This window comes from Antechinus flavipes, chromosome 5 (genome assembly GCF_016432865.1).
Source record: "Antechinus flavipes isolate AdamAnt ecotype Samford, QLD, Australia chromosome 5, AdamAnt_v2, whole genome shotgun sequence".
Taxonomy (NCBI): domain Eukaryota; kingdom Metazoa; phylum Chordata; class Mammalia; order Dasyuromorphia; family Dasyuridae; genus Antechinus; species Antechinus flavipes.
Window position 1 is genome coordinate 128,892,091 of NC_067402.1, and position 15,480 is coordinate 128,907,570.

A 15,480-nucleotide genomic window follows, 5' to 3' on the forward strand; every position below is an offset into this window, starting at 1 on the left:
GCCTTTCTTTTTAGGATGGAGATGTTGAATTCCTTAGAATAATTATATATTTGATATAACTTACACAATGTCAGCTACAAGGAGAAGCATCTAGAAGATCTTACATAGGGTATCCCTCTTTGACTTAGAATCTGTTATATTTCCTTCATCACACTGACATATGTCTTTGTTTGGAATCAGAGGATTATTGAACAGGATAACTTCTATTGTTACATCTTCAAAGAAATTCTGAATTATCATGATCTTTAAATAGGAAATGTCTTACTATAAAAGATTCCGTAAAATGGTATTTTGTTCTACCAATGGATTTTTTTGGTTTGTAGTCAAAAGATCTTCTATTCTCTACCTTTTTCCAGTGATAAAGACATAGTCCATAGTTGAATATTTATTGCAAGTCCTTATTTGTTCCCTAGCACCTTCATTGAAGTTTCCCTTAATGTATATATAATTATCAAAGATTTTGAATAGGTTGGGAAAAAAGTATATAGGTTGGTAGTTATTTATGTCCTCTAGGTCATTTTTTCCTTTACTGAGAATTCAAGATTGTTTATATGTTTTTTGTATCTTCTTCTTCAGATACTTTTTATGTCCATCATCTCCCTCACAAGTGTATCAACTTAAACATGGTTCTCCATATAACAAAACAATTTTAAATTATTTTTAAAAGTTATTTAAAAATCAAAAATTAGATATGAACAATAGAAATTACAATAGTAATGCTAAAAATTTCATCCAGAAGTTAAACTAATGTAAATTAACTGTCAAAACAAGGTCACCAAAAAAGCCTAGATACCCTTAGTCAGTAAACTTGCCCAACAGAAAGACATGATTGCCAAAAGCAATACTACACAAGAGTGTAATTTATCTCTAATCTTATGAAGGGTGATGAATGATTATTGGTAGTACTGACTCAAAGCAGACAGAAGCAATAGAGGATAAAATGAATTTAAAGAAAGCGTGGCAATATATCTAACTAAACAAAGTATTCCCAACAGAATCAAGAAGGAAAATAGAAGTTACTTACAAAAATCATTTTACTTACAAAAATTCCAAATTGAAATTATTTTTTAAAAAAAGAAGAAAGGGAAAAACATAAAATGGACCACATGTATTATAACTATCATAAGTATAACTATCATCATAAGTCACCAACTTTCTTAGCATATATGTCTCTTTTTTGTCCATAAAGATAGTATGAGAGGTTTTGTCAAATGCTTTGCTGAAATCTAGGCAGGTCTAAGGCTGGAAAGGGACCTCAAAGGTCATATAATCCAACGCCTTAGTTATGTAAATGAGAGAATTGAAACCCAGAAAGGTTATAACTTGTGTAATGTCATAAAGATCATGAGAATCGAACCCAGTTCCCCTGGGTTCTAAAAAAACATTGTTTGTTTGGTTTTCCTATTATGCTAAGCCACATAAAAATGCTATCTCAGAACTTAAATTTGTAGGGATATGTCTGAGAAGATGAGATGTATTTCTCTACTGTACTCTCATTTCCCCTACCAACTGCTAATGATTAACAAACTAATTCTAGTGAATGATCTTATCTTTTATAATAGGTGAGTTAGTTCAAAGGTATAGAAACCTACTTCTAATACTTAGAGGCACAATATTCTCTACATTGCCTCAGCCTCTGAGAGAATGAGGGCAGAGTACTCACAACATTTGGGGCTTGCTACACCAGAATTGGCCTTTAGTACCTATAGGGACCCTCTAGGACAATTTTCCACATAGGCAAATGCTGTAATGATTGTCTGACTGGAAATAAAAATTAACCTTTAATGACGGATATTACCTTGGAGGGATGTTTAGTTATAGGACCCACTAGAACAATAACCATTTTTTTTTTTTTACTTCGTTTTAGGCTATAAATATACAGCTGGCTTTGTTGTTATTTTTCCCAATGTGCATTATTCACAATTCTTTTGGAAATGGTTTTTGCATATTTTTTCATTTGCTGATTCTTTGAATGTTTATGTATTACTGCTTGCTTCATTATTGAATGCTGTTAGGTGGTGCAGTAGATAGAGTGGCAAGCCTAGAGTCATGAAAATGAGTTGAAATCTGGGCTCAACACACTTACTAGCTATCTGACCCTGGCCAAGTCATATAATCCTATTTGCCTCAGTTTCCTCATCTGTAAAAATGATCTGGAAATGGCAAAAAAAAACTCCAGTCTCTTTTAAAGAAAATTCCAAATTGGTCATGAATAGTTGGACAAATGAAAAGTATAAGACATTCCATTGCTCAAATACCGGTACAGCCACCCCCAAGTGTTCAGTGGATCTATTTCCCCTGTTGTCCAAGTGTATCATTAGATGCTTCTACCACCCCACTTTCTTGTGTTTACCTTAAAGCTTTTTTTCAAAGAAATATTTCATTCTCTCTGATAAAGTGATGATGTCTCCCTTAACAACTTCTACTTTCTCTTGTATGACATTGTATATGCATAGCAGTTACTTGGCAATTACTGAAAGGCAAACATCCCAATCATATGACTGTAGATTTAAAGCTAAAAAGGACCATAAAGCTATATCCCTTTCTTTAGACTCTAGCTTTCTAAAGGCCCTCCAGTTTTTCTGCTGCTTTTCTGTATTCCACAATATTCTACCTAACATCCCTTGATTTATATTCCTTCAATATTGGCAGTCCCTTTAATTTTTTTCCCTTAAATTTCACTGAACCTTCCCCTACATTTAAGACTCTAGGTAAATCACTTTGCCTTCTTTGGCCTTAGTTTTCTTAACTATAAAACATGGGGGGAAGTACAGGGCAAGTAGGGTGGTACTAGACTATTTAAAAGGTTTTTGTAACTCTAAATTCTATGGTCTTGTACAGTCTTCTTCCTTTAAACTCACAGCTACTAAAGACTGGGAACTTTGTCTTCCATGAGTAATCTTTGGATTCCTCCATTCTCAGTGATCTTGGTGTGCTGTAACATGTCCGCTTTACAAATGAGAAAAACCAGAGCAAGCTAAAGAAACCAAGAGTGGAGAGTAAATTCTCCTGCATCTTAACCATAAACTCTAGAGTTGCCAGTTACCCTTGGGCTAAGTATTGTGACATGGTTAGGGTGGAAATGAAGAAACCCTTTCTATTCCTTGAAATTAACATGCAAAAAAGGACTAGCCACCAAATTGCCTTAGCCAACTGACTTTTGCTCTTTCAAAGTTTTTTGACTATACTGTTCTCATAGCACCGGGAAGCAATTTCCCTATTTTTGCTTTTAGGCAAAGACATCTTGGGTTTTGCAGGATTCCTTTAGGTTTGTATGTCTTTAGGATTTTTTATATTCCCAAGCTGTTTTCAAAGTGCCAGAGAAGTTTCTCCTCGACTCACACTTATATTTCTGCAGGTGGTTCTTATTTGCCAAGAATCTGTTTCCTTCATGGCTCTCCTTATACTTGCGGCATCCAAAAGCAAGTTTTAGCCCCTTATGAAGGACTTTGACCTCTGTGGGTAACTGTGCCTCTCTCCTTTTGATGGAGTCTTGCGGTACCATCCAGTCTAGTGTTTCATGGTTCTCTAATTATTGTTTTGTATTAATTTGGTCTCTTTATATGGATTATAAACTTCTTGGGGGAAAGTACTAGTTTCATTCTTGATTTAGAAGCAAACTTTACAATACCTAGGGCCATGCCATACACCCTGTATTTTGGTTGACATAACTGCCATCTTTTGTTTTGCTTTTTATTCCCTATCAGAGATATAGGACAGGTAAATATCCTAGTGTCCACCTTTAACTCTCTTCTGGATCTGCCATATATCCTGTTGACTGATCTATTCATCTCAGCTATCTATAAGACAGGTCAGCTTTCAGGAGCTTTCTGGTTAAATGTTCATGCCAGCTCACATTTCCGATAGTATAAGTTTGGGTAAGGTCAGAGTCCAACTTTTTCCAGAAGTTTGATGCAATATGGTTATTTTCCTTGGCTGGTCTCATAACTGAAGGAAGAGCTGGGATGATGTGTTTAAATGACTTTCTCTGTGGTGGAGGATATACAACTTTAGAGATATAGCTGCTTTCCCCCTAAGTTTGGAATCTATTGAATCTAGCTTTAACTATTTAAGGGAAATAAAGCATTTCTTAGAAATAATAATAGCCATCATTTACATAGCATTTTAAGATTTATAAAATATACATGTTATCATTTGATCCTCATAAAAACTTTGGGAGATAGATATGTGCTATTATTATCTCTATGTTAAAACTTAAGTGACTGTTCATGTTTACATAGCTAGTAATTTTCTAAGGCAGGGAAAGTGCATAAGAGGTACTTAATCTTCATTTAACTGGAAAATTACAAAAACCACACATGACGCTAGAGAACATTAGAGGAAAAAAACTTGTTCTGTTTATACATTATTGTAAAATTCATCTTATTATATCTTATTCTCTATGAAAAGACCTTCCAAATATCCCTAAGAGATTATCATTGAGGAATTTCTAGAATATTTCTAATGATGTAGTGCTTACCTCTGATTTATAATCAATTCTAATAGTTAGAAATTCATCCAGTAAACCTTTTTTAACCATCTATTATGGGCACCATGTTAGGCTCTGAGTAAAAAAAGAAAAAAATTAAATAGAACACATTTTGAGAGCAAAGGCTATGTTCTATTAGGAGGTAACAGATGCAAATAAGTACATTTAAATATATGCCATTAAATATAAATGAAAGTCATGTGCAGAGGCACTAGTGAAAAATCCAGAAAGCCTTTCATATAGAAAATGACACCCAAGCAGAGCCTTGAAGGCTGCTAGGATTTCTACCAAAGAGTGGAATTTAAAAAAAAAAAAAAAAGACCACCACCATTACAACACAACAACAAAAAACCAGTATGTTCATGCTCTAGAACAACATTGTGTCTTGAAAAAAGGAACAACAATTGGCCAGATTAGCTGGAAAGTGGATTGTAAAGGGGATTAAGGAGCAATAAGTGTGAAAAGGAAAGCTAGAGCTAGTTTTGAAAGACTTTCAATGCCAAACAGACATTCTACTAGAGGCAGTTAGGAGCTTCCAGGGTCCTATAGTTTAAGAATATTCATTTGCCAGCTACAAAGGGGATGGAAGAGAAATTTGAGCTAGAGGGCAAGACATGATGAGTTCAACTAGAAAGTTCAGAAACTAAGGAGACAGATGCAAGAAATGTTATGGAGCTGGATAGAGGTATACATTGAATGTGGAGCAAGTCCATGATCTATGCATACATCTGGCAGATTCAAAGATAGCAGGTATTTAATTCGATATGGAGAGGAAATAAAACACATGGAAGTATGGAAGATGATTTGGAGCCTATGAAATTGGATATTTGGAAGGATGGGGGTACCCTCAGAAAAGTAAGGAAGTTAGAATGAGGGAAGGGTTCAGAAGAAAGATGAGTTCTGTTTTTAGATATGCCAAGTTTAAAATGTCAGTGGAGACTCTGATTTCAAATGTCCATCAGGAGAAAGATTAGGGCTAGATAATTCATCAGGGACAAACTCCAGCTTAAGGCTTCCTTTAAAATAGTTCCTGGATGTAATATTATCTATGTATTTTTATTGTTTTTTATTGTATTTTTATATGTTTTGTTAAATATTTTCCAATTACTTTTTAATCTGCTTTGGGACACACTGGGATATTGGGTGCTATGATTGACCCTTCTATATTAGAGTTAATTAGGAAAGATGCAGTAAGGACTATGTGGAGTTTATAATTGATGAGTTCTTAATACTGGAAGTGGAATACGTGTAGACAATGCTGAGGACAAAGACATGACTCTCCATGTGTGTGTTTACCGAGGTAAAGTAAAGAATTAAGTGAAGGGAGATGAAGAATTTGAACTGGAAGTCCAGAGTGTTTGAAGGGACATTGTTAATGTGAAAACTGATATCTTCGAGTAAAAGGCAGGGTTTGGGATGAAGAAGAATATTATGATCCAGGCACTAAACTATTTGACAGTACTCTCTGAACACTTCCAAACCACTAAAACTTGAACAAGAAGGAAAAATTATTGAGTGAGAGCAATTGAGGGTCAAGAAGAGACAATGAGGGGAAAGGAACATGCTTTCTCCTCCTCTAGGGCCAAAGTGTTGAGGTGACATGCACAAATGCATATCGAAGACAAATCAGGATGAGCAGAGAAGTAATGTCTTCTGTGCAAGCTGATTCTATATAAATGAGAAGCAATGGAACATGTGCAAGAAAACAAAGGTCTATGATGAAGAGAAAAATAATAATTAAATGAAGCTTCCAGAAAACAAAATGGAAAGGGGGAGCAAAGAGTCTGATGGGGCCTGGGAAAAGGGATGGCTGATATGGTCATGGATAAGAGGCAGAAAGGGAAGGGAGCTGGCAATTCTGTGTCACTTAAGTACTCTCTGCTCCTAGACTGGTTTTAGGAAGTTAGTTTCTGGGATCTTAGGCTTTGGTTAAGGGCTCAATATAATCCAATTTGCTTTCTTTTAAATAGAACTAATTCTATTGTATGAGGCTCCCCATTATCCCAATAATCTTTATGGCTATCATTCCATCCATGTTGATATCCTTTCAAGAAGAAATTTAATGTAGTTGACAAACACTGAACTTGGATTCTGTAATATAGAGATTCAAATACCACTTCCAATACTTATTAGCTCTGTGACCTAAGTGATTCATTACTTAAGCACTCTGGGATCTCATGATAGCTGTTTTCAAATATATTGAAGACAACATATTTCCTTTATCAGATAATCTTGCCAGTTTTCTTTTATTCTGCTCTCTTGACAATGGGAATGTTAAAATAGGGATTGCATTTCTTCTCTATCGCTCTCCTGGGGTTATTTTTTTGGAAATTAGGGGGCGGGGAGGAGGGGGAGAAAGGCTAGTGAGTCACATAGCAAGTTAGAGATGATCCTTATATTGCCTATGAGCTGTTGAAGGGTACTTGTGTGTAGTTCTTAGCTTAGTGGGTGAACCACCTGCAGCCTATTTTATAGGAGGATGTGAACAAGAATAATCAGAAAGGGCAGGCATGGATTGGTTGTAGTTTTTATTATGAAGGTTATCATAGATTTACATCTAGAAGAGATGGTCTAATCCCCTCAATTTACAGATAAAGAAATTAAGGGCCCAGAGAGTTTATGTTCAAATCTAGCCTCAGATGCTAGTTGGGTGACCCTGTTCAAATCACTTTATCTTGCTAGTTCAGTTTCCTCATCTATAAAATGCACTCAAGAAGAAAATGGCAAACCATTCCAATATCTTTGCCAAGAAAACCCCAAATGGGGTTATAAAGAATCAAACACAACTGAAAAAATGACTCAACAACAGTCATGTTCCGGCTCAAGTCGATTCCTCTGCAGATTAAACATCCTGGTTCCTCATAAGGATTGCATTCTGAAACTTTTGTCATCATATCTCTACCCCTCTTAACAAGCTTCAACTTTTAATACTCCCATAAAATACTTCCCAGAATTGAATGGGATATACCATATCATGTGACCAATAAAGACTACCTCTTCCCTTGACCTGGGTACTATGTTTTAGTCCTTGTTAGCTGTATAGCTTTGGATAAGTCCTTTATGTCACATATGAGAACACCATTATAGGCTATAACCTGAGATTATAAATATGAGCCCTGCCTACTTGATAGGATAACTGTGAAGGAAAAAAAAAAAGAGAAAAATTTTATTAAAATGCTTTGGAAGCCTCTAAGTCACTGTACAAGTGTAAAGGAGTAGGATTATCATTACCTCCTGAACTTTGAAACTCAATTGGCCAGAATTGGCAAGCTATTGAGAGCAATAATGCACACTTGTATTACAACAGGGCTCAATTTTCACAACTTTATGCCTCCTAGAAGATAATCAGTCTATCTTAGGTATTGTTCTGAAAGCTGTTTATTTGCCTGAGGTGTGCTTTTTCAGAGCAAAGTGCCTGACTTTAGCCAAAGTACTTCACAGTATCTGTGACCTTCCTAGATTCACAATCTGAAGGCCTCTCACCCATTTCCTCCTCTGTTCTGCCCAGAAGAGAAACTCATTATCTTTACAATGAGAATTGGTCATTTTAGAACCATCCCCTTAAAGGGGTGTGCAGACTAGACTGCTCTCCATCCTGCCACATTTTAAGGATTAATATAAAACTTCCAGATAAATGTTTTCCATTTCTTTAAGAAAAATAACCTTAATTATTGATCTAAAGTTGTTTTTCTTTTTTTGAATCAGATAATGATAATAATAGCTAACATTTATGTAGCAGTTTGAAGTTTGCAAAAAAAGAGTATATGAACAAATAAAAATCCCATTTGAGTCTTCCAATACCTTGTGACCTGGGTGCTATCCCCATTTTATAGATGATTTGCCTAGTAGGGTCATCCAGCCAACTCAGACATTCCTAAATTCCAGGCTCAATGTCCTAGGCCATCTAGTATTGGCAGAGATTTCAGAAGTTGTCTAGTTCAACCCCTTCATTAAACAGATAAGGAAATTGAGACTCATGTTTCTGATACCAAAGCCAGTGGTTTTGTCTACTGCATCATGTGGAGCTCTTGAGACATAGTTGGTATCTCCTACCAGAGGCAAAGGATTTCTGCTAGGAGGCAGGAGAATTTTTATCCATGTCATCTACTAGTTCCCTCCTTTATACAGTTATCTTACCGTAACATTTTGAACAGACATATCCACAACTCAAATTTCACCTAAAAGCGTGCAGAAAATTCAACAAATAAGCATTTACTATACTCCTATGTAACAGAAACTGTGCTACTTGTTCAAGATTCAGACACTACACTAAAACAGCCCTTAGACCTTCAAGGAGCCTCATTTAGGTCCCTATTTCACAGAATAGGAGAACAACCACCAAACAAACCTTATTTATATTCATCAATAAAAGAAGGTGGTAACTCCTTTAAGATACCAAATTACTTTCATAATATGGTGAACATAAAAACCTTAGGTTCTATTCTGTGGAAAGCTTCCTTGTTGGTGATAAGCTAAGTAAGGATAATTGCATTTAAGCCAATATAAGAAGAAAGGAGCAATACAAAACACCCACTATCACTATCTTAGAGTCAGGAAAATCTGATTAAATTCTGGTCTAAAATAAATTATTAGCTGCATGAGCTTGGACAAACTTCTGTATACCTCAGTTTTCTTCACTATAAGTAGCATCTACCTCCACTGGTTGTGTAAAATACAAAAGGAAATAATATTTGTAAAGTGCTTAACAGTGTCTGGTGCATATTAAAGCTTAATAAATACTTGTATGGATGAGAGATGTCATTCATTTATCTGCTTTTTTTTTATAAACAGCCTCCAAAAGATAATGCATCTTTAACATAGTTGAGATTATGATTAGGAAAATGTAAATTCTATATCAATTGAAAGAGCCTTAAGTTAGTGACTGGAGACCATTTACATAAGAAAAACAAGAAAGAATCCTACCTCTGGAAGGGATCTTAGGAAGATCACTCCATCATCCTCAACTTTCAGAACCACTTATGTCTGGTACTCACAGATAGAATCACACAGTTGAAAAAGGATTATAGATCTAGGCCGATCCTACCCAAACTCATAAAGTATGTAAACATGAGGGCCAGTCACTAAAAGTTGATAGAGTACTAGGATTGGGGTCAATAAGATCTCAGTTCAAATCTGTCCCCAAACATCAAGCAGCAATATAACTTAACTGTAAAATGGGGATAATAATAGCACCTTTTCCCTAGGGTTGTTGTGAGAGTAAAATGAGATTATATTTGTAAAATGCTTGCTACAGTTCATGGCACATAGTAAATGCTTACTAAATTCTTTCTTATTTGATCAGACTTTAACCATATCTTTCTTAGACTCCTATAACAACCTCTTATTTTATTTTCTACTTCAAATTCTTTGTGTAACTATGTTTTAACAGTTATTCATTTGGGGAGACAGATGTATTAACTTATTGCAAGAAAGGAAATAAGGATAATCAGGGAGGGAAACAGGTGGGTGGCATGTTTTTTTTTTTTTTTTTTTTTTTTTTTTTTTCCTGAGGCAATTGGGGTTAAGTGACTTGTCCAGGGGTCACACAGCTAGACAGTGTCTGAGATCAGATTTGAACTCAGGTCCTCCTGACTTCAGGGCTGGTGCTCTATCCACTGCGCCACCTAGCTGCCCCAACGGCATGTATTAAAACAGTTTTTAGGTCTTTTTACCAGCTCAAGTTAAAATCTCCATCTGCATTTGCTAGAAGCAGATATTAGGCAGATTTTTGATGCATAGCAAAGTCATTCCTCCTTTAGAGTCTTTATTAAAAGATACTCATCTAAAATGTTACTAGAGGATGCAGTCAAAATGGCAGAATATCAGAAAAAAAGTGTAGCCTAACTTCCTGTAGATGTGATTTTAGTTGAGACCTGAAGGAAGCTAAGAGGAAGAAATAAAGAGAGAGCATTTCAGATATGGGGGATACCCAGTGATAGGAGAGCTGTAGTGCCCTTTTCCAGGAACATCAAGCAGTCCGGTCTCATTGATCAGAGAGGATATAGTAGTAGGGAGTAAGGTGTAAGTCTTCTTGGATTCTAAATGCGAAAGAGAGGTTATATTGGGTTTTGAATATCAGAGGATTTTATATTTGATAATAGGGTTTATGTGGAACCACTGGACTTTATTGAGTAGGGAAGGTGACATGGTCTTTAGGAAAATCAGTTCATAGCTCAATGGAGAGTGGACTAGAGTAGGGAGAAACCTGAAGCAGATAAACTCACCTGTAGACTTACAGTATTTCAGGCACAAGGAGTGATGAGAATCTGCACTAGGAGGGTTGTGGTATTGGAAAAGAGAAAGGAGCACATTGGAAAGATATTGCAAAGGTAGAATTAACAGACCTTGGCAATAAATTGGATGTAGGGGAATGAGAGAAGGAGAAATCAAGGATGATATCTAGGTGGTGAGCTGAGGGTCTAATATGATGGTATTGACAGTATTAGGGAAATTAGGAAGAGGTTTGGACGAAAGATGATGAGTTAATTTTTGGTCATGTTGAGAATGAGATACAAGGAAATCAGTTCCAGATGTCTGAAAGGCAGACAAAGATGTAAGATGAGATATCAGCAAAATGGTCAAAGGATACAAACAATTTTTAGTTAAAAAAATTGAAATTATTTCTAATTACACGAAAAGGTGCTCCAAATCACTATTAATCAGAGAAATGCAAATTAAGACAATTCTGAGATACCACTACACACCTCTTGGATTGGCTAAAGTGACAGGAAAAGATAATGACGAATGTTGGAAAGGATATAGGAAAACTGGGTCACTGATACATTGTTGGGGGAACTGTGAATGGATCCGATCATTCTGAAGAGCAATTTGGAAATATGCTCAAAAAGTTATCAAACTGTGCATACCCTTTGATCCAGTAGTGTTTCTACTGGGCTTATATCCCCAAAGAGATCTTAAAGGAGGGAAAATGTGCAAAATGTTTGTGGCAGTCCTTTTGTAATAGTAAGAAACTGGAAAGTGAATGGAAGCCCATCAGTTGGGAAATGGCTAAGTAAATTATGGTAATGAATGTGATGGGAATATTATTGTTCTGTAAGAAATGACCAACAAGATAATTTCAGAGAGCCTTGGAGAGACCTACACGAACTGATACTGAGTGAAATGAACAGAACCAGGAGATCATTATACACAGCAACAACAAGATTATATGATGATGAATTCTGATTGGCGTGGCTCTCTTCAACAATGAGATGATTCAAACCAGTTCCAATTGTTCAGTGATGAAGAGAGCCATCTACACCCAGAGAGAGGACTGTGGGAACTGAGTGTTCACAACACAGCATTTTCACTCTTTTTGTTATTGTTTGCTTGCATTTTGTTTTGCTTCTCTTTTTTTTCCTTGTGTGGCACGATAATTGCATAAATATGTATACATATATTGGATTTAACATATTTCTATCATGTTTAACATTAAAAAAAAGATTGGACATCAGCAGAAAGGTCAGGGAAGGATAGGTAAATTTGAAAGGCATCATTATAAAAATACTCATTTCATCCATGGGAGCTGATGAAATCACCAAGTGAAATAGTATAGAAAGATAAAAGAAAAGGAAACCTACATTTAGAGATTGTGATCTGGATAATCTAACAAAGATCAGGAATATCAAGGAAATTGTATTTTAAAGTAGGAAAGAAGGGGTCCTGACCAGATCTCAAGTTATAATACAGAGCTGTAATCAACAGTTCGATACTAGCTATGAAATAGAGAGATTGATCAATGAAATAGAATAAGAAGGTCCAGAGTATACAGAATAAATGCATGTAATAGCTAGCGGCCTTAGTGTTTCATAAACCCCAAGATCCCAGCTATTGATGCAAGTACTCATTATTTGACAAAAACTCTTAGGAAAATTAGAAAGCAATCTGGAAGAAACTAGGTATAGTGTAACACCTTATATCATACACTAAGATAAAGGCCAAATAATTATATTTATTTAGACATAAAGGATGATACTATTAAAGAAGTATGGAAGAAATGACCAATCAGATTTATGGATAAGGGAAGAGTTCATGGCCAATCCATAGAAAGAAAAGTTCACAAGAGGTAAAATGGACAATTTTTATTACACAAAATTTAAAAATGTTTGAAAGAACAAAACTACTAAAACTACAATTAGAGACAAGCAGAAAATTGGCATGTATGGGGTAGGGGAGTCTTTAGATGAAGTTTCCCTGAAATAGGTCTCATTTCTAAGATATATAAGGAACCAAGTCAAATTTGTAAGAGCTCTTTCCCAAGTAGTAAATGGTCAAAGGATATGAATAGGCAAATTTTAGAGAAATAAATTTAAGTCACCAATATCCATCTTAAAAAAATGTTCTATATCACTAATAGAGAGAAGAAATGGTATCTGAAGTACCAAACAATGGGTCTGAGATATCACTTCATATCCATCTGATTGGTTTAACATTACCAAAAAGGAAAATGACAAATGGTCAAGAAACTATAACCTCAAAGTTATCAAAGAAAAAAAAAAAGAACCCATATGTACAAAAATGTTCATAGCAGCTCTTTTCGTGATGGCAGAAACCTGGAAACTTAGAGAGTGCCCATCAATTGAAGAATGAATAAATTATAAAATGTGAAAGGAAAAGGAGTAGAAGTAGGACGATACTTAATACAATAACAAAAATATTCTAGATACAAAAATTTTGGAAAGACTTAGAACTCTGATCCCCAAAAATGACTAACCACAGATCCAGAGGATTCATGATAAAGCATGCTCGCTCTGTCACCAACTCCAGAGGGTCTTGGACTCATTGTGGATTGAGGTTTTTTTCTCCCTTGAATATGGCCAATATGGGGATTTGTTTTGCTTGACTATACTAATTTGTAACAGGTTTTGCTTTTCTTGTTTTCTCAAAGGGGAAGCATAATAGAGGAAATCAGAAACTGAAAAATAAATTAAACATCAATGTAAAATAAAATGCTTCTGGTGAATGTTAGTTAATTTTTTCTTTACCTCTGTACTTGTTCACAGCTGAGTTTCTAATATCACTAACACCTGTTTCACGTTCTCTATTCCCAATAGGATGTCTGTCCTCTCAGCAGCAGTCCAACTGGAGAATGCAGCAACAGCAAACCAAAAACTGAGTTGGCTGTTTCAAGAGTAAAATCTTTTCTCCCTGTACCTAAAAATAAAGTCACCCAATGTACTCAGAACACCAAAAGAAACAGCAGCAACAGCAGCAGTAATACAAGGCAAATAGAAGTAAATAACTCAAAAGAAGAGATTTGGAACTTACGCAAAAACGTGCAAATAGAAAAAACAAACAAATAGATCTGCCTACAACTTTCTCACCATTTACTAATTGTATATTTCATATAAAAACTAAGGGAAAAGGATGTAAATAGCTTTTTTTTTTAAAAAAAATTGCTTCATTGTAACATATTGTATGCGTATGGGACCACAGTTCAATTTTTATGTAAAGAACTTGTTTATAGCCAATGTTTTATTCCTTTTTTCTTGAAATTCTATAGGATTGAACTTCAATATCAAGAAGTTACACCAACTTTTCAAGTAGTTTTCTATTATGAAAATTGTAATCGTTAAATTGAAGATATTCAGGGGTATTGCCACAGAATTATCTGTATACTGTATATACATACTCAATGAAATTATATATCATTGCATACTATGTGGTGCAAAATATGTATAGCATTAGTGTAGAGCAAATGTACATGCAATTTAAAGCTGGAGATCATGATTTTATCTTTACTTGATGGGGAGTGAATGGAATGTGGCAATAACAAGCTATTTGAAAATACCACAATTTCTTTCCATTACAAGCCATATTAAATATTTTGATTAACCACAACCTCTGCCTGTTTAATTCTGTTTTTGTGATTTTCTTATATTGCTTACATTGCTATTTGGTTGTATCATGTAAATTAATTCTATGAGTTTGCATTATGCCTCCTGTAAAGAATGAAATTCTAATGCAATAAATATGTTATCTTTTTTATAAAATTTCTGCTCTTAAATGGACATGAAAAATGCCTCTATTTCCCCGGTATATTTTTAAAAGCAATTTAATAAATAACTCTAGAAATAATCTGAAGTATCTACATTAGATCCAGTAAAAGGAAAGGTCTTGAAAAAGTAAAGAAAATATACTAGCTTTTTTTTTCCCCTCTGGAATTACTAATGAAATATCTATTGCATAAAAATTACAATAAAAGTTTTACTTACATCCATTTATTAAGTTAAATTATTTTCCTATTTTAAACATGCTACTCTTAGTTCATTTATTCACCATGTTTTTCAGCATCAGCAGTGAGAAATACAAAAATGCATTAGACACTATGTTCCCAATAAGATAATTAATTGCTCATCATGAGCCATTTCATACCAAACTTTACTTTTCTGCCAGTTAATACATATGTAAAAATCCTTTGTACCTATTTGCATTTTTATTGAGGAAACTAGTTGGCTCAGTAAATAAAGCAAAGGATTTCAAAGCAGGAAACCCAAGTCAAATCTAGCCACAGACACTTACAAGTTGAGTGATCAGGGTAAATCATTTCACCTTCCCCTGCTTGATAAAAGGACATTAAAAACACCTATCTTTCAAATTTGTTATAAAGATAAAATGAGATAGTAGTTATAAAGCTCTTTGCAGATTTTTGAGTGCTATATAAATGCAAGTTACTATTACTAATATGATTATTGTTATTATTTCTCTTTTTGTTCTTCTAATGGTATTTCACTAGTTATTAGGAAACAAATGGACACGTTAATTTCCTTGCTTTGCCTGGGGTTTTAATGCCTTTTCTTAGAAAAACAAAGCTTTCCATGAGTTTCCTCCCAATAAATATCAGCTTTCTGAATATAAAAGGTAGAAGGTGAATCACTTTCTTTCATGATTTTATACTTATTAAGAAACATTTAATTCTGTTCTCATTGATGCATTTAATCAGGCACATGTTCAGTTTTTATATGTCTCTACTAACCATATTTTTTTTCTGT

General features: G+C 34.8%; 1 protein-coding gene across 2 annotated transcripts in view; it reads left to right on the forward strand.

The window, feature by feature from the left end:
• Window positions 1-14,708, forward strand: part of CTTNBP2 (cortactin binding protein 2) — a 184,619-nt gene extending 169,911 nt beyond the window's left edge. For both annotated transcript variants that reach the window (XM_051962300.1, XM_051962301.1), the window contains one exon: window positions 13,543-14,708. In XM_051962300.1, the coding sequence (XP_051818260.1) occupies window positions 13,543-13,791 (249 nt within the window). In that variant the 3' untranslated portion in view covers window positions 13,792-14,708. The remainder of the gene's footprint in view (window positions 1-13,542) is intronic.
• The last annotated feature ends 772 nt before the right edge of the window (window positions 14,709-15,480 follow it).